The sequence below is a fragment of the Coffea eugenioides genome, chromosome 6 (genome assembly GCF_003713205.1).
Source record: "Coffea eugenioides isolate CCC68of chromosome 6, Ceug_1.0, whole genome shotgun sequence".
Classification (NCBI taxonomy): domain Eukaryota; kingdom Viridiplantae; phylum Streptophyta; class Magnoliopsida; order Gentianales; family Rubiaceae; genus Coffea; species Coffea eugenioides.
Genome location: NC_040040.1, coordinates 11,765,544 through 11,789,988, shown reverse-complemented (window position 1 = coordinate 11,789,988; position 24,445 = coordinate 11,765,544). Strand labels below are relative to the sequence as shown.

The 24,445-nt window shown below is 36.0% G+C and overlaps 1 protein-coding gene across 1 annotated transcript; it reads right to left on the bottom strand.

Annotated features, from left to right (window-relative positions):
• Positions 1–115: 115 nt before the first annotated feature.
• Positions 116–24,445, bottom strand: LOC113773553 (sm-like protein LSM1B). Its single transcript, XM_027318190.1, is given in 6 exon segments — positions 116–193; positions 368–430; positions 22,722–22,837; positions 22,972–23,011; positions 23,014–23,042; positions 24,322–24,445. Coding segments are annotated over 6 exon segments (450 nt in total).

Sequence of the window (24,445 nt, the reverse complement as noted above, 5' to 3'; positions counted from 1 at the left end):
GCTATTCTTCTGTGCACTTGGCTTTGAGATCCTCCTACCAATGTATCCCTCTATAATAAGGAGGTTATCTTCTAAATGCATACCTCTGGCATTCTCGTAGGATAAGATCGTGTGACTAATCCAAATCCAGAAATTCCATTCTTTTTCGCACGAAACCCTTCAAATCTGATGCATTTCTTTCTGCTCTCTGTGCCTGAGAGTCCATTGAAGGAGAGATCTTAAAATTGATAATGAAACAGGAAGACAAAAGCGCCACTGTTCCTGCATTCATTTTCAATTTTCACAACGGAAATAAAGATAAAATTCCTGATAGTAAGAATGGGGGTTGATTGTGGAGATCATTGAATGCGACGCGTGAAAATTTTACCCTTTGAATTTCCGCTGCAGAGACGCCAGTCATCTGTCGCAGAAGCTCATCCTCTTCCACACCCTTCATGATAGTGCAGCAAAACTCCAATGAGCATACTTTGATGAAGAATTGTCCCGAATATAGTAAACACTAGAAGGAAGTCCCACGCTAAGCGTGGAGATTGAAACCTGTGGTGTGATTAAATAAGGGAAAAATGCACTTTTCATCCTCAAAGTTTGGGGGCTTGACCAATTTTATCCTCAATGTTTAACCCCAAACACATTTCATCCTCAATGTTCCGTAATTTTGACCAATTAAGGACAATTGACGGGAATTGGAGGACAAATCAAAAATTGGGACGGAACTTTGCACGTGAGAAGCACAATTCGTTAGATCCAACTTTATACCCAATATAACCGGGTCAAACCGAATGGATCCATTTTTTCTAACGGACAAAAATGCACAAAATAGCAAAACGAAAGGAAAAAAGCTTCTGTCTTCTCCTTCTTTCTTCTCCGTTGTCAGCCCTAAAAATTTTTGTGCCAATCTTTCCATCCACTTTTCGAGCATCTGCTAGCAAGAAGGAGGGCATAGACGGCATCCGTGGAGCATTTTAGGTGAAGAAAAATATGACATTGCGGAAGAAAGAGCTCCACATTTGTCCACCCCCAAATTACGGTATTTATATCCAAAATCAACAACTACATTGCATAAAGATATGTGTTTTTTTGGAGAAGGAAACCTGATATGTGGTCCCTTGTGTTTGTACTGTTTCCCCACTACAATTTACGGCTATTTTTTTTCCAGATTTGGCCATTTGCATGAGGTATAAATAAATCAAAAAATTTGTCTTGGTTTGATTATTATAGTGTGAATGTGGTCCCTTATGTCTGATGATAGTTGCCGATTGACTATAAATTTGTGGTGAGAGTGACTAATAAACAATAATACTTGGTATATTTTGCCGGCCATGTGTATCTGGCCATGTGTATGGAAAAAGTGAAAGTGGTCCTTGTTTGGTAGTTTTTGTGTGGGTCAACAATTTGTTATGCTGAAATGATGAAGCATTTTTTTTTCCTGAAGAGTCTGATCTATATTATTTTCTTTTCTTTAACCAGAAACGGGCAGCACATTTATTACATTAAGATGTCACCATGGAGGCCTCATTTCATATACTCCTGATCCCCATTACGAAGGTGGAGATTTGTGTGTGTTTGACTATGTTGAGAGTATAGGTCTAAGTGTTTTTGAAGTGGATAGATTAACTGAGAGTGCTGGTGTATATGGTCATAAGGTGTACTATGGTTGGGAAAATAACACCTTTAGGAGGATAGACAGCAGTAGGGAGTTAAATGGTTATGTTAAGGGGGAGGTTGGACCAACTAAGGAAGTTAACTTATATCTTGAAGTATCTTTTCATGAAATTCTAGTGCAACAACTTGGTTATGATCCGTATGAGGTAGATGAGACAGAAAATGAACTCCAAAATGGTGATGGTAACAATAATATTAGGGATGAAGGTCAAGGAAGGTGTGCTGCTAATAATTGTGATAATGATTCTGACGCAAGTGATGAGACTTTTTTTTCAGCTATTGATTCAGATTATGAAATAGGTGATGATGCTGATGATGGTATATTTCATGATAATGTTGACAAAAATGCTGAATGGTTGGGAGTAGATAATCACAGGAAAGAAAATGTGGTTCCTGATCCTTTGAATGAAGCAGAGGTGGTTCCTGATTCTGATGAAACAGAACAGGTTCCTGATTCTGAATCTGATTTTGAAAGCATTCATGAGTCTGATGATGAAGAGTCTAAATTGAGGTCTCGTACTTTTGATCCTAAGCATATTGACAATCCAAAATTAGAGCTGTATATGTCCTTCACAAGTCTGAAACTTTTCAAGACTGCTGTACATAATTATAGTGTGAAACAAGGCAGGCCTTGTAAGTTTGTGAAACAAGATAGAGTGAGGGTGAGGGCTAGATGCAGAAATAGTGAATGTAATTGGGTTATATATGCTAGAAAATTAAGTGGGGATGGAACTATTCAAATAAGAACATTTGAAGATAATCACACATGTGGTTTTACATATGATAATCCTCTTGTGCATTCTGGATGGGTAGCTAAGAAGTACTGTGAAGAGTTTAGGTGTAATCCTAAATTAGATTTGGAGCATTTTAGGAAGACAGTAATGAAAGAAAATAGGTGCTCCTTCACAAAAAATCAAACATATAGGACAAGGAGAAAAGCAATGAAAATTGTTCAGGGCAGTGAAAAGGACCAGTACAGCAAATTAGGAGTTTATATGCATGAAATTCTAAGATCCAACCCTGGTAGCACTGTTATAATGAAAACTGTTGATGGCTTTAGAGACTCAAAAACAGGGAAAGGCAGATTTGAGAGGCTGTACATTTGTTTTGCTGGAGTGAAGCATGGTTTCCTAACTGGATGTAGGCAATTTATTGGAGTAGATGGTACTTTTTTGAAAGGATCAGTAGGAGGAGTTTTGCTAGCAGCTGTTGGAGTTGATGCTAATAATGGCATTTTTCCAATAGCATATGCTGCAGCAGAGGGTGAAAGTAAGGACTCATGGTGCTGGTTCTTCAAACTATTGAAAGAAGATTTGAAGATTGAAAAGGATTATGAGTGGACAATAATGAGTGACAAACAAAAAGGTCTAATTGAAGCATGTGATATGATTTTTCCAAATGCAGCCCACAGATTTTGTGTGAAACACTTGCACAATAACTTTTCATCTGCTGGTTTCAAAGGAGAAGGTTTGAGGAGAGCGTTATGGACTGTTGCCAAAGCAACAACACCAGCTCAATTCAGTAGCAGAATGGAAGCAATGGCTGAAATTGATATAGAGGCAGCCAGGTGGTTTGATGGCAAACCACCAAGTCAATGGAGCAGAGCTTATTTTAGCACTCATCCTAAATGTGCTATGTTATTGAATAATATCTGTGAGTGCTTCAACAGCAAAATTCTTGATGCTAGGGAGAAGCCAATAATTGAAATGTTTGAAACAATACGGTTGTACATGATGCAGAGAATGCAAAAAAATAGGGATCTGGCCAAAGAGAAGTGGCAGACTTATCCTTATTGCCCCAGAATTCTTCACATTATGCAGAAAAATGTAGATAGAGCACCTGACTGTTTTCCATTCAAGTCAAATGATGATCTTTATGAAGTCAGTTGCCCATATGGTGACCAATATGCAGTGAACATCAAGGAGCAAACATGCTCTTGCAGAAAATGGGAATTAACAGGTATTCCCTGTCCCCATGCCATTGCTGCATTGTGGATGGCTAAAAAGGATCCTCTGCTATATGTTTCAAAATGGTATACAGTGGAGACATATATGAAGTGCTATGAAGGATCAGTGTGTCCCATGAATGGAGAAAGTGAATGGGGGCTTACTGATGTTGGTGAAGGTCCTTTACCACCCTTATATGGGAGAGCACCTGGAAGGCCTAAAAAGCTGAGAAGGAGAAGTGCAGAGGAGGTTCAACAAGCCAAGGAAAAAACTAAGAAGAAGGTGACAAGAGTGGGACAGATTAACAAGTGTAGATACTGTCATCAAAGGGGACATAATATGAGGTCCTGCAAGCTTCTCAAAGATGCTCAAGATCCTGCAGTTGCAGAAACTGATATTAGTTCAAGCCAAGTTGCTGCTTCTACCAACAATCCAGCTAGCCAAGATGGAAAAAAAGTTGTAAGTTGTTTTGATGACTTGTTACAGCTATCTTTGCTATTTGGTATATAAATGACATGTTTTCCTTTTAAACTGTAGGGAACAAAGAAAACCAAGAAGCCTGCTGCTGAGTCTTCAAATAAAAGGGTAGAAAAACCTGCTACATCTTTTGATTTTTCTGTCTTTATGCAATTTGATTTTTGCTACCTCACTGTTTTGTGCAGAAGAGACATAGACATACAAGAAGAGTTGCAGCTGCAGTTTGTAATGATGATTCAAACATTGAACATCAACAGGATGCTGAGCCACTGGTTGAGATTGACATAACATCCTCTGCCCCAGATCAAGTAGACCAGGATATGTTCGAAGTGTTTGGGCTGTCAAGGTCTCAAGTGAAATATAGCACCAAGGAACCCAGAACACAAACTAAAGAACAAGTACAGATGCCCTTCAGGATTAGAGATGTTCATATGCATGCTGCTGCTGCTGGCAAGGCAGATTTAAGTGTTCCTAGTTCATCTAGATCGAAGGGAAAGGAGAAAGTACTGTGATAGGAGAAACAACATGCTGAATTTTCTTCAAGCCAAGCTGCTTTTGTTCAAGCCAAGTTGCTGCTTTTGTAATTAGTGAATGACTTTTGTTGTTTCAACTTTTGCTTTGCCTAGTAATTATGGAAGTGCAAGCTGTAATGTGATAGCTGGCTTTATTTCATTTATGGACCCATGTTCAACAACAGATCATGTAGTTTGCTTTATGGGATCTCTGTTTTCCTTATATTTTTCTGTTTTGTTAGACTTGATGACTGAGTTTATAATCCAACCAGACCCTTTGTATGCTCTTGTTTTATTAAGTATTATTGATGTTGGATGTTATAAAAAATGTGTGATTTGATGATGTATGCCTGACCTTTATAAAGTTGATGAACAAAAAAGTTGATGAATATTGAGTTTTTTGAAGCTGTAATACATAAGAAGAGCTTAGCTTTGTAGATTAAAGTTGCAATACATATGACAAGCTCTAAGTGTAGTGTATACAGTTGGTTAGTAGACAAAAGTTTCTTCCATAGAATTTATTTATTTTTTTTTAAAAAAAAGAGGGAAACCCGCAAGCGGGTTTCAGGCTATTTAACAAATTACTTTAAAAAAAAAAATTTTTTTTACATGCAAGCTGCGTTGAGTTGCACATGCCCATCGGAGGGCCCTAGGATGCCCAGCAAACCTCCCCTCTCATCCTCACCCTTCAGGTGAGGGTTTGAGAGTATGTGTTTGATATAAATAGAACAGAAACGCAGCTTTTAGTCATTTTACATAAGGGGGAAACCCGCAAGCGGGTTCCAGGCAGGCAGGGAAACCCGCAAGCGGGTTTCAGGCTATTTAACAAATTACTTAAAAAAAAAAAATTTTTTTTACATGCAAGCTGCGTTGAGTTGCACATGCCCATCGGAGGGCCCTAGGATGCCCAGCAAACCTCCCCTCTCATCCTCACCCTTCAGGTGAGGGTTTGAGAGTATGTGTTTGATATAAATAGAACAGAAACGCAGCTTTTAGTCATTTTACATAAGGGGGAAACCCGCAGGCAGGCAGGCTATTTAAACTTACTTGCTTTTCTTGACTTCCTCTCCTCAACATTGCTCCTTTCCTGCATATTGTCCCCCACTGCCTCCATCATTTGCTTTCTTATGCCCTCCGATTCCTTATTTAACACGATTTGCTTTGATTTTATTTAGCAAAGGATGAACTAGCCATTGCTTTGCCCAATTACCTCTCCATCTGCCTTACTTCACCAGCGGTTCCTTCACCTTTTAATACCAGTAGAAGCATTCAAAGTAGCTTATGAAGGGAAAATATTCTGCCAGGAAAATATTCTCCAATTCATATTTTTCACCTATTGCAACTTTCTTCTGTCACTGTATCAGTCAAACTAAGGGTATGAAGGGAACTAAAATACTCTCCCTCCTCCAAAATGCTTAATCTATTGTTACTTTTGCTTAGAGGGGCTGACATTGTTAAGAAAATGTCAATTCAAGGGGTGGTAGGAGAGATTTCCAAAATGTGGAGGGAGCTTAGTGATATTTCAAGAAACCTCAGGGGAGGTTTCTGATATTATCCCTTGCTTTATTTCATTGAGAATGCACTTTAATTGTATTGAAGTTATGATATACATATATGGCAACTGTTTTCATGTTCATCTGTTTGTATTATTTGCATTTATATTCCAACTTGGTTTATCAGTACATGTGGGACAATCTTGGTTTTCAGCTTAGTTGCCAGTTTGGTTTATTTGCATTTGTTTTCTAGCGTGGTTTATTTGCATCTGTTTGTATTATCAGTACATGTGGTTTATCAGTTCATGGCCATTTTATATTTATGATATGAACAACACTTTGACAAGGACCATTTTCTTACACTCAACGCATAGCTTTACAAACAAAATAAATTACAGAGTTCATAAATTGCATTGTTGCCAAATACATTTCCCTTCCTAAATCCCACCTTTTACATAAATTGCAGAGTTCATTTGGAACCTTTGTACAAACAAAATAAGTCCCTTTCTATACCCTGCAATTGGATATTACTTCATAGGAAAAAATGCAACTCTCGTTCCAACAACAAACACAGCCAGCTTCAAAATGTTCTTTCTTCTGCAATTTTACCAAAATCACTCCAGTCTTAGCAGCAACTTGCCTCCCTTTACTTTTTCCTCGCCTTTACTGCTCCAACTCAGTACTAGCAAAACCACCAAAAGCACAATTATTATAATAAAAAATTTCTCCCTCTTACGCATTCTTTCAACTTGTTCTTCCATTTTGTTAGTCTTTTTCAGCAAACCAGGAATGAGAACTCTCCCTCTTGGACAAATTGGCTCATCAACCCATTCAAAGTACCTGCATCTCTCGGGTCTCTACCATAACAATAATGACATTTCTCAGAAATTAGTTAGCTAAATTAACACATTGAAGGACCAACATTTTTAGACAAATATTTCTTACCGGCCACAGAGAGCAACCAAGGAATCTTCTTCCCGAATTCTCGCCGCGCCAACAGGTGCTCATTTTTGTTCTTAACCCACACTTGCAGAATGGAGTTGATGAACCACTGGAGACTTCAGAACTTCTGCTCCTCATTTAGGCAAAAATGAGAGCACAGGGAGCTCCACTGCCAGATGCTCTGAGGATGAATGTTTAAAGCTGCAAAGATTGGCAAGAAAATTTTGGGGTTGAAGGGCAGAGGGAAAAAGGACAACAATGGAGCTTTTCGTCCGTCCGTTGCATTTTGTTCCTTTAAAGTTAGCTCCATTCGGTTTTACCCATTTTTTGTTGGGTAAAACCGTTGGTTGTAACGGTCAATTGGATATTTCCCGTCAATTGTTCTTAATTGGTCAAAATTACGGAACATTGAGGATGAAATGTGTTTGGGGTTAAACATTGAGGATAAAATTGGTCAAGCCCCCAAACTTTGAGGATGAAAAGTGCATTTTTCCCATTAAATAACTTGGCATCACATAATTTGCATCAAATAATAACCAGAGGTTGTTGGCATAGTCCCCTACTTTCCTTTTCAATGGCTAATATAAATGGAAGCTGACGGTGTTATCATATGTATCATTTTCCCCTACAGTTAATCTTTCAAACAAAGTTAATTGGATTGTCCAATCAGGACCATTGTTCTGTTCAGTTGTTTCAACAGAACATATTTGTATTTTCTATACTTTTCCGTTGTTTTTGTCGTACTTTATCTTTTCCTTTCACGGGTAATAATGTATATCTTTTTCTTGCTTTTTGATTTCGAAATTTCTTCTTAGCATTAAGTTTATCGATATTGTTTGTTTGATCCATCCTAAATTTCAACCCACAAGCCCTAAACTTAAACATAGAAAATCTGGATATATATACCATTTGTTTGCTTAACTACTACAACTAAAAACCATTATTTTGATCAATACATGCATCTCCAAATAAGTAGAGGGGAAATCAATTTTCCTTGTCACAAACACTAACTTGCATCAGACAATTATCAAGTCTACGAAATTCAGTACAAAAATAATAGAGCATGTAAATATAGCCACTTGTCTTTTCAAATAGCAATTTTTATCCATACACAACATCTCAGCTGCTTAACTATTGAACTAATAAGTTGCATCAACTGCAATATAATTTTCAAAGTGGAACAATCATTCACACACTTATTCATTCGAGCACACAATTCAAGTGGATCAATTACAGTCATAATCACATTTAATCAACAGATGACATACATCAAGTGGGAATATAGAGTTACCTTGTACCTTAGCAACAAAGTATAATCTAAGAGCGAGATCTCTCCATACTTCACCTGCCTGCAATAGCAACCACAAAGGCTTATTCATAATTTTGATTGTTGAATGGAAGCTATACAGTCCATAGACCAGAAAGTAAGAGCAAAATTGAGCATACCTCTACAAACCCAACTCTGATACTGTACAATAGAGCCATTTGAATCCATAATTTTGTATCTTAACAACAGCCATTATTGTAACCTAATTTACAAATTGATGAGCAAATGTTGAAGAAAATAGGAGATCCTGCAGTTAATCACCCCAAATGATTCTTCACCTTTCACACTTTAATGGCCTCATCAACGTGTTGATTCAAATAAGTGTCATTTGTTGCAAGAACTGAATTACTGGTTCTTGAGCTTTCAAGGATGAAGAAGACGGAGCTTTCTACCATTACAATTCAAGCATTCATCTTTAACTTTAGTGCACTAATATTTCCTTAAATGTATTTAATTTGCAAAATCAATTTAGCTGAACATACTTGAGGGGAGTTGATTTCATTTTTCTACCCACTTTGCTAAATCAATGGCAAAGCAGCCAAACCATTAGCCACCAAAGGGTACAGTAGATGAACCATGCGAAATTAATCAGCAGAAACTTGTGCACTTTGTTTAATCAATATAGTTACTGTTTTACCATTCCCAAAATACCCCTACAAACAGACGTAGAATGAAAATCACCCGAGAATCATACAACAACTCCTTTTTATATATATACTAGGGGGCTGGCCCGCGCAATGCGCGGGCGCTAGGTAGGACCGTAATTGTGCTAAAGTTTGGTTTCTATACGTTGAATAAAATGGTTTTAAAAAGTTACTTAAGAAAAAAAAGGTTTTTGTTTAGATAGATGAATAATTAATGCTTAGTTATTATTAATGGTTAATTTGTATGTGTATATATTAAATTAATGTTGTGTAAATTAGTGTTACTATATATTATATTTGTATATAGGTTTATTGATTAGTGTTGGTGTATATTAGTGTTATATTTTATATTTATTGAATTAAATTATATATTTATCAAGGGATGTTAGTCTATTAAGTAGCAGAATGTTCACCCCTGTTGACGATGTTAGAATATATCTGGTCTTGACATTTGCACGGTAGCTAGTTGTTTGCGTGTGCAGGTGGTATGAGACAGGAGGGTAAAAAGTACAGAAAATTCACGGGCGTACTGTTGTTTGTTGCTTACGTAGTTGAAGCTCATATAGTGAGAAGTAGTATATATTTGATACTTGTTTCTAGATAGTTAGTGTGTCGGAATGGCGAGCAGAAGCGGAAGATTTCCCACTGTTCAATTATATTATCCAGAGGTGGACGAAGAGGTTAATCAGCTGGCTGTTGTTCGTGGAGCAGCTTATCCTATGGGAAATGGGTGTCGAAATTGTCCGGCAGAACCTGTTGCACGAGCTCAGGTGGCAAATGTTTTGCTGAAAAATGAATTATGTGATTTGTTGAAAGAGCTTTACAGGCATGATGATTGGGCTTCAGTTTTGGAAGCTGCGCTTAGGACTGGAAGAGGGTATCCGATTTTGGGGTTGATTGCCAATAGAATGAGGCTGGAGGTGTTAGAAGAAAAGTATTACTTTCCCAGTCCGCCATCTTCTAGTGACATGGGTGGCGAAAGTGATTAAGGAGTTGGGTGACATGTATAGTTTTGTATTTGGCGTATGATTTTTAAGCATTAAGATGTGTTTGTCAGTTTGTGAAGGATATGATAATCCTGTATTTGCTAGATAAAGTAGTATGATATGTATTTCTATCTGTTGTATAAAGTACTGATGTTTTTATTTGTATGAGTGTGTTATGAATGTAGGCTTGAGTTTTTGGGAAGAATATAATCGTTTTAGCAAAGAAGTTCAGATTTTACACAGATTTGTATCTATAAACTGATGAATGTGTTTAAAAGTTTATATTCGGATCAAATGCCTAATAAAATGAAGGATATTTATGCAATATGTTAATATGTTCCATGTTATATATAAGATTTTGGACTAATGAATGGTGAATAATTGTAGGAGATTGGATTGGATATAATAAAATTGATAAAGGTATGTGTTTGAAGATAATATAGAGTACGGAGCTTTCTGTGAATGTTGGGACAATGTAGTGGGACAGGTTCATGTTTGGGAGGGTGACATGTGTTTTGACTATTGATTGCTTTTGTTTTGGTTCGTAGGAAGAGTAGGGGATTCACGTGTGTATAGTGTTTTTTTGTCTGGTATATATGTCTTTGTTATTATTGTTTGGTTCACATGTGTATAGTATAATTTTGTTTTTTGTATTTGTCTGTTTCTGGTTTATGATGTACTTGTTGTGTATAAATTTCTTAGTTCTGTGATTTCATTATTTGGTTGGTATATTGTGATTTGTGTTTGTGGTTTTTTCTTAGTTTAACATGAATTACACTCATAATCGTGTTGGAGTATTGCGTGATTTGCATCCAGATATTGAGGTTATGTTCAATCGGTTATCACTAAGTGGTGTGCGGGGAAATTTGGTTGGACATACTGAAGATAATGGGATGTTGAGTGGTGCAGATCGAGTTCTAGCAAATAATATTCTACTTAGGAATGAGATATATGATTTGTTCAAATCTTTTTATCGGCATCCGGAGAAAGCTCGTGTGCTGGAAAGTACATTGGGAAATATTGGAGAATTGCCGTTTCTGCAGATCATTGCTGGTCGTATGGAAGTAGAAGTTGAAGAACAGAGAAAAGCAATTCAAAGTGCCATGGGTGGATTTTGTGATGCGAGTGGCAGAAATTTGTAGTGGATAGCTATGTATGTTTCTATGAGTTTTTATAATTTGTACTATGGAAATGTTTGCTGTTGTACTCTAGTGTATTCGATCTGTAAGTTGGTGGTTGGATACTGTGTTTACCAAGTTTAGTTGGATGATATTTGTACTTGGTGTATTTGTTTTTGTATTTGGTGAGGTGGTAATCAGTTCCATTGTAGTGTGGTGTTTGGCTATTTTGCAAATGAAGGTGCAATGAATAAATGATTGTAAATTTTGAATCTGTTTTGACTGATAGCATAAAGGAAAAGAATAGGAGTGAAGGGAGATTAGGAATGCACGGAAAGTTGATAAACTGTACAAAAGCACCTGAAATATTTGCAAATCACAAACTGTACTAACACTTGATGAAGCAAACGTTAAAGGATAGATAGTTGAGCAGGCAAGTTGCGGAGATCAAAAGTTATACATGAAACTGTGATACGTTTGCACTTTGAAAAAGCTTAGCTAACTATCCTTAAGCAAAAGTGCAGGGAAACCTGAGCAAGCGTACAAAAGCTGGTAGAATATTTGACCACCACAAAATACAGGAAAGCTTCAGCTATCAAAAGTTAACCCAGCAGAGCTTCAAAAGTATGTAATAGCAAAAACCAGTAGATGCCATTTTCAATCTTGTTTTTGATACTTGTCGCTCCGTTGCTTTTTGGTTGGGCTCTCAGTGATCTTAAGAGTAGAGAGACAACTGGAATTCACATTTGTGTCTTTTGGAGCACGACTGACCACATTTTCATCAATACTGGTGGAAGGGAGTTCTGGATTTGGTTCTGAATAGCCAATGATCGAAGGAACTTGTGATATAACCTCTGCTAGGAGGGCTTTGTGCAGAATAATGGCAGAGTATTTTTCAGTACTGCCAGATGCATGGTTGTTTACTATTTTCTTCACAAAGCATGTTATGAGAGTGTTGTTAACAGCTTCTTCAATAGCTTGATAATTGAGTTCATGCTGTGCAATTAAAATCAACAGCTTGACATGAGATACAGTATACTTACTTGTTAATCACAATATTCTATATGCATATGGAAATAGTCTTTCTTACCTTGTTTTCCAACCCTTGCATCTGCGAAAGTGTGAAAGGTAGTAACTGAAGGGCATCGTTATCATAAAGATCAAGCGTTATAACTCCAGAATAATCAGCAAGTTCCACAGTTAATCGACATCTTGTAACTATGTTCACATGTTTGTTGCATGACGTGCAAACAATTTTCCAGATAGGCTTTGCTCTGAATGATTTATGGCATTGTGGACAAGCATTATACCATAATCGCTGGCTTTTGTCTAGCAATTTTGGAGTACCACGCAACCAGTAAGCTTTTTTCTGTGTTGAATTACAGTGACCAGTTAGAAATCTGAAAATATTATTGTCAATAAATGATGGGATGTAGAATTTACCGTAGGAAATGCCAGAAAGTCTTGAATAGTGGTGAGCTCGTCATCTCTTGGCTGTGGTAGAAGCTTGACTCGGTTGTGGTATGCTTTTTCTGCTATCAATTTTTTGATTTCTGCTTCATTCTCAATAGCCCTTGTGAGTGAATAGAGAAGTTTTATTTGTAATGTTTATAATATGCAGTTAATAGAAAATATTTTCAAATGATGTTTGCTAACAAAAATTGTCACCAGTGTTTGAGATCAGCAGCCTGCTGTATTGGAGGGTTAAGGAGAATGCTTGATCCAAATTTTGTTGACAGGTTCAGTGCTGCAATATTTACATGCCGTAATGTAGATCATATTATCAGTACGTTCTAAGTCAGAAAATATGTAGACCATAATGTATTTCTTATGTACTCACTGTGATATGATGATACTTTAATCCGAAGTGCAACAATCAGTGGCATTGTGTCAATTATATTTGCAAGTGCTTGGCCTTCATCTGTTTCATGCTCGCCCCATAGTGTTAGAATAACTGGCATCATGCTGTAGTGTATTTGATTGATACATGAAACATTTGTCAGAACCGAGTATTTGTATGAATGTGTGGTGGTTCAGAACTGATATAGAATAAATGCATGGTTTTACTTACCTTTTATCTATGAGTACCACTTCTCTAGTAGCTGTAGTGGCCCTTTCTATTCGAGGATGAACTTCAGCAACAATGCCTAGGACATCTGATATTGAATTGTGCTGAGTTATAAGTCTAATGAAAATTGCGTTCAGTAGCAAGTTAGTAGTAAGATTTGTTGGTTACCTATATCTGTGTTATCATCCATATGTTGGTGAAATCTTCTATAGGGCAAGAATCTGAACACAGCTGGAATCTGAGGTGGTTCGACTTCATTCACTGCTTGAACAAGAGTAGAGTTGTCTATGTACCATGTGCACTGATTTGGATGAGTGGAATACTCCGATGGTGTGTACTCAACTCTAGCATTGCAGAGAATGTATCGCTTGTAAAGTTGAAAATGATTTCGAAAAAACTCAATGTCTGATTTATAAATCATTGCTTCAACCGTTGTCCCCTGAGAATAGCCATGGTTGTTTTGATGTGAATATCAAAATTGAGTAATAAAGAACATGAGGTGAAATTGGGAATTTCCATTACCTGCTGATCAATTAATATGAGCTTCTGATATCGATTTCCTGCCTTTGAGAGTAATGGCTTTTGCTTGTCTAGAACCTGAACCATAGTTGTCCAGTTTTGTAGTCCCGGAATTATTTCAGGAAATGAGAGCATATTTTTTTCCTCCTGCAACTCATAATAAAAGTAGCTGAGTACTGAATGAAGGGAAAAAAAGATGTAATATCATGAATATAGAGAAATAACTGATATGCACATGGTTAGGAGAGTTATTGATAAGCTAAATCTAGTACTTCTGTATATACTATATTTTCAGTAATTGAGTCATCTTGGTCATCAAATATCGATGGTTTAATCAGAATTTTAATAGAACTACTATTCTTAGCTCTTGACATTGCTACGTATAGCTGTCCATGGGAGAAAGCCGGCTCACGCAAATATATGCCAACAAAATCAAGTGTTTGTCCTTGAGCTTTGTTTATTGTCATAGCAAAACAGGGTCGAACAGGAAACTGGATTCGTTCGAATGATACTGGTGAATCTGAATTATTCTCTGCTCTGAAACAAATTCTGTGAATGAAGACCTCTTTTCCAGCAAATTCTCCACATGTTATAACTGCATGCATAATATTGGAGCTCAATGATTTGCATATCAGTCTGGTGCCGTTACATAATCCCTGAGGCGGATCAATGTTTCTCAGTAACATGATGGGGCAGTATGGTTTGAGAAGCAGCTTATGAGGGGGAAAACCATTTGGAGTCAAACTGTTTAGCAAATCTTCCATGATTGTCTGTTCAGAGGTATCTATACACTTGTCTCGGCTGGTATATTCTTGCAATTGTCCTTCGAACTGTAGAATGAGCCTCTGATTAATTTGATCTACAAAGTCATTTTTTGTTGTCAGAATAGCACGATTAATTGCAGAGAAATTGTCCTTGGAAAAAGCGTTCAAATCTGGAAATACTGTCCGGATCAATGTGTTCATTGATTCTTCCTCATTGGTATATCTTATCAGCATTGATACAGGTATCTGGATAGAATTCTTGGAGATAAGTGGTTCTGTTCCATTTCCTATCCGAAGTAGATATTCAGTAAACTCTGCATCATATCTTGCTCTCATATTTTGAGTGAGATGCAACTTATGTAGCTGTGGCCATATGTATGAGTTCACTATACTTGCATCAATAAATTCAGATTTTGATCCTTTTGTTACTACTGGCAAGACTTGACGAAAATCACCTCCAAAAACAATAACCTTTGATCCAAACAAATTGTTGCAGTCCATTATGTCTCTGAGAATTTTGTCAACACTCTCAATTGAAGTCTTATGTGTCATTGGAGCTTCATCCCAGATTATCAGAATTGCAGACTGCAGCAGTTTTGCTAATGAGCTTTGTTTACTAATTCTGCATTGCTTATCTCGTGTTCCACCAATTGGTATCTTAAATCTTGAGTGAGCTGTCCTTCCACCTGGCAGAATCGAAGCCGCAACTCCGCAGGATGCTGTAGCCAGAGCTATGTGTCCTTTTGACCTGATTTCTGCTAGTAGTGCTCGATAAAGGAATGTTTTTCCTGTTCCACCTGGTTCATCAATGAAAAAGGCTCCTTTTTTCTCAACAAAAACTGCATTTATAATAATATCAAAAAAAATTTTTTGATCAGCATTTAATTGCTCAATTGCTAATAAGTCATGCTCTGGTACACAGATTCTTGTTTCAGCTATTATATCACGAGTGTTGTTGTTCAAGCTATCAAAATTCATGATATTTGGAACTAAAGCATACTGATTGATCTCTTTTCCCATTGATTGTAGGAACTGATTTATCTGGTATAGTACCTGGAAGCGGATTTGATCAGCTGATATTTGTGGAGTTCTGCTGATATCTTCAGATAATGGCTCTTCAAATTGTTCCCAAAGATATCTGGCATTTGAAGGAGGGAAATGAACAAGTAGTGTGGCAAATAATCTTCTCAAAGTATATGGCATATGATACATAGTTGCTTCCTGAAGGCATTGTTGTTGTGACTTATCAGATTCAAAGTAACCCCTGAGAATTGCTGCCTCACGAAAAGTATGTACATATGCTCCATTTATTGTTCTTAAGTCATCGAATGAAGTTGGACTTTTGACATGTGTGAGCAGCAATCTGAGAAAGTATCGTTCTCCTTCCATTGGACTGGCTGTTACTATCCTACCTATACAGTCTTTCTGTTTCCTTGGTTCCCATTTTCTCCTTCCTGGATACCAAACAAAGTGCTCAGGAAACTGTTTGTAAGTGCATTTGAGGTTCTGAGCCAGAGAGTCAGTAGAGTTCATGTAGAAAAATTCTGTCAACATGGTTCTCTTAGCAAATCTATTTGTTACTATATCACGTAGGTCTTGGTCTTCTCTGAAATTCAATGGCTGACAATTTTCTAAGTGAAGCTGTAAGTGAATAACAGCAGGATGTATTTGAAATAGTAGGAATCTGTATATTCTCCATATACCTTCCACAGCACATACCCATCTAGCTGATTGATAGTCTTTGATTTCATCGATTGCAGGGACATGACCATCAGAATTTAGCTCACTAGAATCCTGTGAATTAAGTAGAAAATGAATCTTGTCATGACCTTTGTAGATGTACTTATACATGTACTTTACTGCCTTGACTGTAGAACAGATTTCAATGTTCAGGTGACAGTTGAATTTTACAAGAAGGTAAGGATTGTATGGAACAACCCATCTGTTATCGAGCTCATGTCCACGGACCATCATTTTGTATCCATTGTTTCTTCTTCGATAAGTGGGGTATGTGTTATCTGCATGAAAAGTCTTATCGGCAAATGGCTTTGGATAATTGTTCCTGCATTTTTTTTGATGTTCTCCTCGCATACAAACATTGGTTGGATTTCTTTTTCCACAAGGGCCATGAATCATGTGTCTGCGGACCATGTTGAAAAGATGTGAATTTTTGCTCTGATCTGGAATCTCTGCACTAACTATCCTGTCATAAGAATCTGTGGAGTAAAGTTTTGAACATGGCTTCAGAATTATGAGGAAATGAGCATGAGGTAGACCGCGTTTCTGGAACTCTATGACATATGTGTAAGCAGCAACAGATCCAAATATTTCTTTCTTGAATAACTCCTGTTTTAAAACATCAAGCTTTGCATGAAAGATTCGACTGAGCAGGTCTGGCCTGTTATGTGCTTCATCTGTTGGAAGCATGAGGTTCTTTATCTCCGGCCATGAAGGATTGCAAGTCATTGTAATGAATAAATCTGGTTTGCCAAATTTCTGCACCAAAGCCATAGCATCAACATATCTCCTTTTCATGTCTCGAGGACCTCCTATGAATGAAGCTGGAAGCACTACTCGTTGGCCTACTTTTGAACCTTGGCATTGACCTGTTATAACACTATCCATTACGCCTTGCAGCTGCTCCCTTCTTATGAATTCTTGTTTGCTCTTATAGTAATCCAATCTCTGACTTTCAATTTTGATGTACATATCCACAACATATTGCTGAAGTAATCTGCCAGTATTGAGTATGTTTGGAGAATATTTGTCTCTGATCTGCAATTTATAAGCATAATATTCTCGCATTGACACAAATTCACCGTTGTTTTCAGGATCATTGCAAACTGAAAGTTACAAAAATAAGGTATCAGTTACTGGTTTCAGCATATGAAGTTGCATACGTTGATAAGATATAGCATGATCTGAGGTTAATAGAAAATAATGGGAATACTATGTTCTGAAAACAAGTAGTTACTAATTATATAAGTAAGATATGAGCAATGTATATAAGTAATGTATAAGTCATTTGCATATAGATAATGTGTTAGTTATTCATGTTAGGAATACCTTGTTCTTCAGCAGATATCATCTCTTCAGCAGATTTGTAATTGGTGAGGACAGCAGTAGGTTTGTTTCTGTGAATAGATCTTTTTCTCTTTTTGGGATTTTCTCTGACGAATCTTCTGATTCCAGGATGCCAGCCTGTTTCACCAAGTGCAAATAATAGTGGATATTGCAGAGGATCGTAACAACCATAATAGTACTGCACGAGGTGATCCCTTCCTTCTTTTGTATAAATTTTAATGTGTCTAGCATAACTTGTTCCTGAACTCTCTGTTTCTGTCCAAAAAGCTGCAACCTGAGAAGCTGTTGGATGATTGAATACTCGTTGATCATTTTGTGAATGTGATTTCAGGACTATCTGATATGAATCCAAATTTGGAACGTTTCTTAGACTGCGGAGAAAACATGCATATGGATTAGACTTCATGACTTCCATGATCTTCATTACTATACTCTCTGTTAATCTTTCTGAAACTGCCATTCTGTTTTGAAGCTCATGATCTGTATCATGAAAATACAGTTGCAGATATAATCCAGATCCTCCATGTGGAATAAGGTCTTTGATAAAGTGATAGGTTTGTCCCTGAACTTTGAAGGTATAAATGCCATTTGTTCTCTTGCAAAGCGATTTATCATAGTGTACTCCAAAGGAAGTAAAGGCAAACATATTATTATATGTTCTCACATATGTACGAAAGGATAAAGCTTCATCAGAATGACCAGTGAACAGTTCCACAAGAATATCTGGCAATTTATTCTGATGTAGAACTACTTGTCCGTCAGAGCAACAGAAATTAGGTGTCTCAGAGTGCATTTTTTTGGCTCCACAGTATTGACAATCAACTTTTGCAGGTAATCTATCTGCTTGATCATTAATAAATTGGAGTGCATGAACTCCATCAACAGCCTGATTACCTATAGATTTAGCAATTAGTTCAGCTAAACTTAAGGTTGGAACTGAAGATAAGGAGGTAAAAGAGGAATAATCAGTGATTTGTAATCTATACCTTTGTTTTTTTTCTTTTTGTTATTAATAGCTTTCACTTGTTTCGCTGATGAATGTCTTTTGCCTGAAGGATTCAAGTATATATAGTTAGAAAGAGAAGCCATTAACTTTATACATGTAGTGGTAGCAATATGATCAAGCTATTTGTATGAATAGAAGCGGTTTGAGGTTATATAATGCATACTGAAGTTGTCTGATCAACATCAGAAGCAATTAAACAGTTTAATATATTTTAATGACATGATTGTTTGATAGATTTTTCATCCCATATTAGTTTGGAAATAGTTTACTGAAATATGAGTCTGAAATACACTGTATGAGGATCGAACAACAAGATTTAAAATGGTTGAGATTTGTGCTTATCATGGGATAAAACAACCATAGTCAGGAATAAGAAACCTGATAGTACACAACAAAATTGAGAATAAGGTGATTTGAGTTTTTCTGTATACAAGGTAATAAATTCACATCAGAGCTAGTAACCTGCAATTCTTCTTGTTTTAGCAGAACGATTATCAGGAACTTCATATACTTGGTATGTTGGGAGGATAGCTGACAAATCTATTCAAGATAAAGTTTATGGATTTGTTAGACACAATCGCATCACCAAAATTTGTTAAAAAGCTGAAAGAAGATTTGACCTGAAGTTTGTTCAGCTATTTCTGTCAAGAATTTGTAGCAGTTCATGCATATGAATGATTTATCTGAAAAGTAAACAAGAATGTTAATATAGCTCATCATCATAATGTTGATGATTATATATAATAAGCAACAATGAATAATCAATTTTGAAGCTTAAATGACCTGCATTGTGTATCATGTCAGTAGCTACACATGTATGTTGTGTAGCAGAGTTAGAAGCAGATCCTGCATGTAAAAATTGAAAGTAGAGCATTGTATCAATAGAATACTGTTTATGATTCGAGTAGGAGGGATATATCAAAAACAAAGTACAATATGTACCTTTCTCATAACTTGAGAAGGAAGAAATCTGTTGCTTTAATTTTCTACCCAACTCAGCAGAAGGTAGTTCATCACTGATATTTGGAGATGGAGAAATCTGAATACCAGGTTTTGAAGCACCTATTACAATAGATAGAGTTGAGATTGGTGGCATGAATATTATAAAGAAGAAAATGCAATTCAAATAGGATAAGAAACAATGGACAGTCTAATTGACTACAATGTAGCAGGAAACACAGATACATATACAACTAAATTTAGTTGAATTCATTGATTTAAAGTAGATAGAAATGGTACCTGTAAAGTGTTCTGTAAAATGAGAGTATGAGACTCCACTGTGTGAATCAGCTGAAGGTGAGCCAGAAAAATACGCAATTGAATATACATAAAGGCAGCGGCTGGAATTGTAACAAAAGTTGGTAAAGAACAATGAATTCTATGACTAACCTTGATTACAACCAATAATTCGATCGATATTCTCATTGTGTTTGGAAGTTTGAGAACCAATAGCTTCGATAACTTTATCATTCAAAGCTAATCATCAACAAAATAAGGGAAATAAACAGGTTATGATGAATATACTATCCACATACAGATTATCAGAATATAATAAGAGTTTTTGAATCACTATGTACCATGAGAACAGTGTTGAGGAGAAAGGTTACGTATAACAGATGCAGAAACTGGTGATTGACAAGCCTCTTGAAATTGTTGTGGCAACGACTTGGAAAGCATTTTCTCCAATTTTTTTCTCTGATAAGCTTCTCTGTTTTTTTTGCGCTGAGCCTGTTTCTCTTCGACAGATAGAGCAGCAAATTTTTCTCTTTTTTTACGATTTCGCTTATCCCTTTTCTCACGAAGTTTATCAGGATCATCTCTTATGGATAGTTTGGAGCAGCTCATGTTTTTTATACGTATACACGAAGGAAGCAACGAATATAGACAGAGGAAAATCTAGGCGTATGCACACATATATATTGTTTGTACATATATCAGTAGATAGGTATATAAGTGGTGATGCGCAAGGAACAAACTATTCAGCTAAAAAGCATGAAGTCTATGAGTACAGATGAAATAAGCTATGAACTAAATATATTAAAAAAGATTACAAAAGCTGCTGAACGAAGCAAAGAGAGTAGAAAACCTCCATGAAGATAGCAGACGAAGGTGATCAAAGTACTTGTGCTACTGCGTATTATATGAAATTTCCACCACCTGAGTACAGATAGAGATAAAACAAATTTCCAGTAGCATGGAACAACTGAATAGCTGATGTGAACTAAGTTTGGGTTAGGATAACAGAATACCTGATCTGAAGCAAGCTGTATGAAGCAAGTTGTAAGATGTAAAATGCACTGTAATTTGCATGTAAACTGGTTCTGTGAATGTAGGAAACTGTTTGCATGAAATCTCTGCTAGTTATGTATTGAACGTTGATCAGTAAAAAACAAGAAATATGGAAAACCGAGACAAAGAAATTGGAAATGACACATATAGCCAATCTTAGGAAGAAGCTGCTCCACAAAACAAGGATCACAATGGTCAAAACAGTAAAAAATAGATGGTAGTGGGAGACAACTGATTTAACCCCTATGACACATGATTGAAGTCTTTGGTCAAAATTCAAGAATAAAGTATATCTCATGTTTATCACATATCCATGTTTATCACTTAATAAATGTACATGATTTATATGAAATATAAATATATATAGGAATATATATAAATATATAAATATATATAGGAATATATACATCCTTATATTTAGAACAATAACTACAAAATAAATAATAGCAATTGATGAACCTTTTTTTCATATTTCAATTCAGTAATTTCGAAATATATCTATATCTATATGTTTTCATTTACATAAATATTTATGTACTGCTTTTATAAATCTATGAAGTCCAATTATTATATCCACCATAATTCTGCGATTTTTTGATGATTATTAGCTTTATCAATTTATCTATTTTTTAAAATAAATATATACATCATTATCCTTATCCTTATATTAGGAATCACATGAATGCAATTAGTGAATTTTTTTTGCGAAAAGACTTGATCTTTTGAATCTCAATTTTGTTGTGTACTATCACATGTTTATCTTTTGAATTCAAAAGATTCAATTCAAAAGGTCTTTTCGTAAACTCTTGACGTAAATAAGATTTAAAAGACTTGATCGTTTTTTATATTAGAAACCAATACATTTTACTTAAATATTTGATAATATAAATAAAATGTTTGATAATATAAAACATTTTACATGATTTAATGTTTGATAATATAATTTGATAATATAAGACATTTCCTAATATTATACAGATTTTAATACTTTATCTAAACATTTTATTTAATTTGTGGGACGAAGTTGAATCCATGGTTTATTTTTGCAATTTAATTAAATATTTTGATTAAATTCTTGATTTTTTTTGGACATTTTAGAAATTTAGTATTTTGTGAATTTTTTGATTATCATCTAAGGGAAGTTATTTTAAACGTTATAATACATGATCGAAGGAGTTCCTCAAAATTTAAGAATAAAGCATATCTTATGTTCGTCACAAACGTACATATTTTCATTAAATTCTTCCAAATTTTTGGAGATTTTCAATTGCTCGAATTGTTTTCATACCCACACAATTATGCAGTAGAACACAAAATTTTTTGCATGTTTTACTTTGAACGCTATAACAAATTATCAAATTGGTTGTTCAAAATTTAAGAATAAAGCATATCTTATGTTTCTCACAAACTATATATATAAATTTATATATTATCACTTACGTAATCAAATTGTAAACATTCATAATAATCATTTATAACCGAAGTTAATTATTTAATTTCAAGAGAAAAATCCTTTTTTACTTCTCCATCCACACAGCAATGAAGTACAACAGAAGCTATCAAACCCAACCGCACAGCCACCAGTGGAATGTTCAAATCAGTGGAAAAGCTGAAGCAGCAGTGGGACCAATCAATGTACAAACCATCACTGCAAAGTACAATACCATGAACCAGGCGCATTGAGTCTACCAAGATCAAGTGCTTGGCTCACATCAAGTGCTTGGCTCCAATTTAGCAGGAACGGTCCCACCACTCAACGTACAAATCTGCAGCCCAACGCACAACAGCTTAAAGCACAACGTGCACTCGAAATCCCACCAACAGGCAACAGTAGAAGCACAAAGTGCTTCTTATAAATATAAAGGATATATATATGTAGGATACCAGCTCCCCAGTTAAGACTACATTCTCCCCTCTGATGACATCTAGACCCATGGGAATGTCGGAATAGAGATGTCTCGCTATTACTCTCTCACATGCACCCTCTAAAACTACATTAGCTGTGATGTGAGTAATAATGCACACGTACAAGATGTTAATCGGTACGCTTTCTCTAAATGGCTGAAAAATAAACACACACTCCTGTACATATTTGATATGGCGAAAAAGATACCATCTGAGGTTCGGAATGTACCAAATTGATCAAAAGAACGAAGTGTGCCAAGGAGCTTTCTATACCATCACGTAACAAGACAACAACTTTTCCTGTCAAAATATTATACAGAGCGTAAAGGGACAACATCACTTTTCCTAGCTTCTGCAGCAATAAACAAAAACATAATGCTTGGATGGCCGAACCTGTTTCATTATCTACCTAAATATTTGATGACACAAAGGAGATTATTGTATAAAACTTTACATGGGAAGAGAGAGAGAGAGAATCTGGACAACTACTAGGAATTATACCAAAGATGTGTTTGATGAAACTCAGATATGAAGCCATGATTAACAAGCTGATCATCAAGCCAAAAAAAAACTGCAAATTATTAAATCAGAAAATTTACTGCTGAAATTCATTAGTGTGGCACCAATAACATATTACATTCTAGATAAGCTTTATCAATGCGTATATTTTTCAAGAATCCCAATCTTGTGATCCTGAGTTTGAAGTTGATCACAGGATAAACCAGATAACACAAGGATCAGCGGAACGTAACAGTAAGGCTTGATCGATGAATGATGACGCTAGCTAGTATACGCAAGCTACTTAGGACATGGTTAGAAAAAAAAATTAATGGATTCACCAGGCATGTATACTAAGAACAACATGCACCCCATCAGCTTTTAAAAGAAAATGATCAACAGATGAGAAAGTTTATAGGCTATATCAGCTGCTGGATACTTAAAGCACGAACTTCAGCAGAAAGACAAAAAGAAGCGTCTAGCAAAATTCAATTGACCAAACCTAATAAGAGTTTTGGTAGTCTGGGGTACATTTGATAAAAGGTTCAAGGACCTTTAGAGTAATTTGTCCATTTAAAATAGTGAGAAGAACCGAGTTTGGAGATGGAGCATTAGTTATGATTAAAGTTACCATTTTTTGAGTGAAGGGTTTGGTGAAACATTTTGGCCGGTGGGATTCTTTTGCAGAAAGATCATCTTTTTGTTGGTTAAGAAGTCCCATGATTCACTCCGTAATAATGTCATTAGTCAATGTTCCTCTTTTGAGTTTTGACATGTAAAAGCTCTTCGATATCATATTCCTCACAGATACAATGCATAGTTAAGAACATGCCTAAAATTTAAAAATGGGTTGACCTATACTTGCAATTATTTTTAACCAATTCCTATATGCCCAATTACGATTATCAAGCTAATACATTGGTAGGACGGTTTGGGATTTTTTAGGCAGAACCAATGTTTTGCATTATCTTTAGTAGTAAGTAGCATTTTTATTTTCATTCTTTTGTGATCCGCGACGGATCTTGGTAAAGGTTGTGCTCCTCGACACTCAGGTGATGATTAGCTACTTATTGCTCCTAACCATTACGATCCGAAGGAACAGTACGAGGGGGACAAATCCCTTTCAAAACGTTGTAAACGACAAATGCTAGTTCACGAGAACAGATATCAAAAGCAATGAAGTCCCTATCCAATTTGCCTCCCAT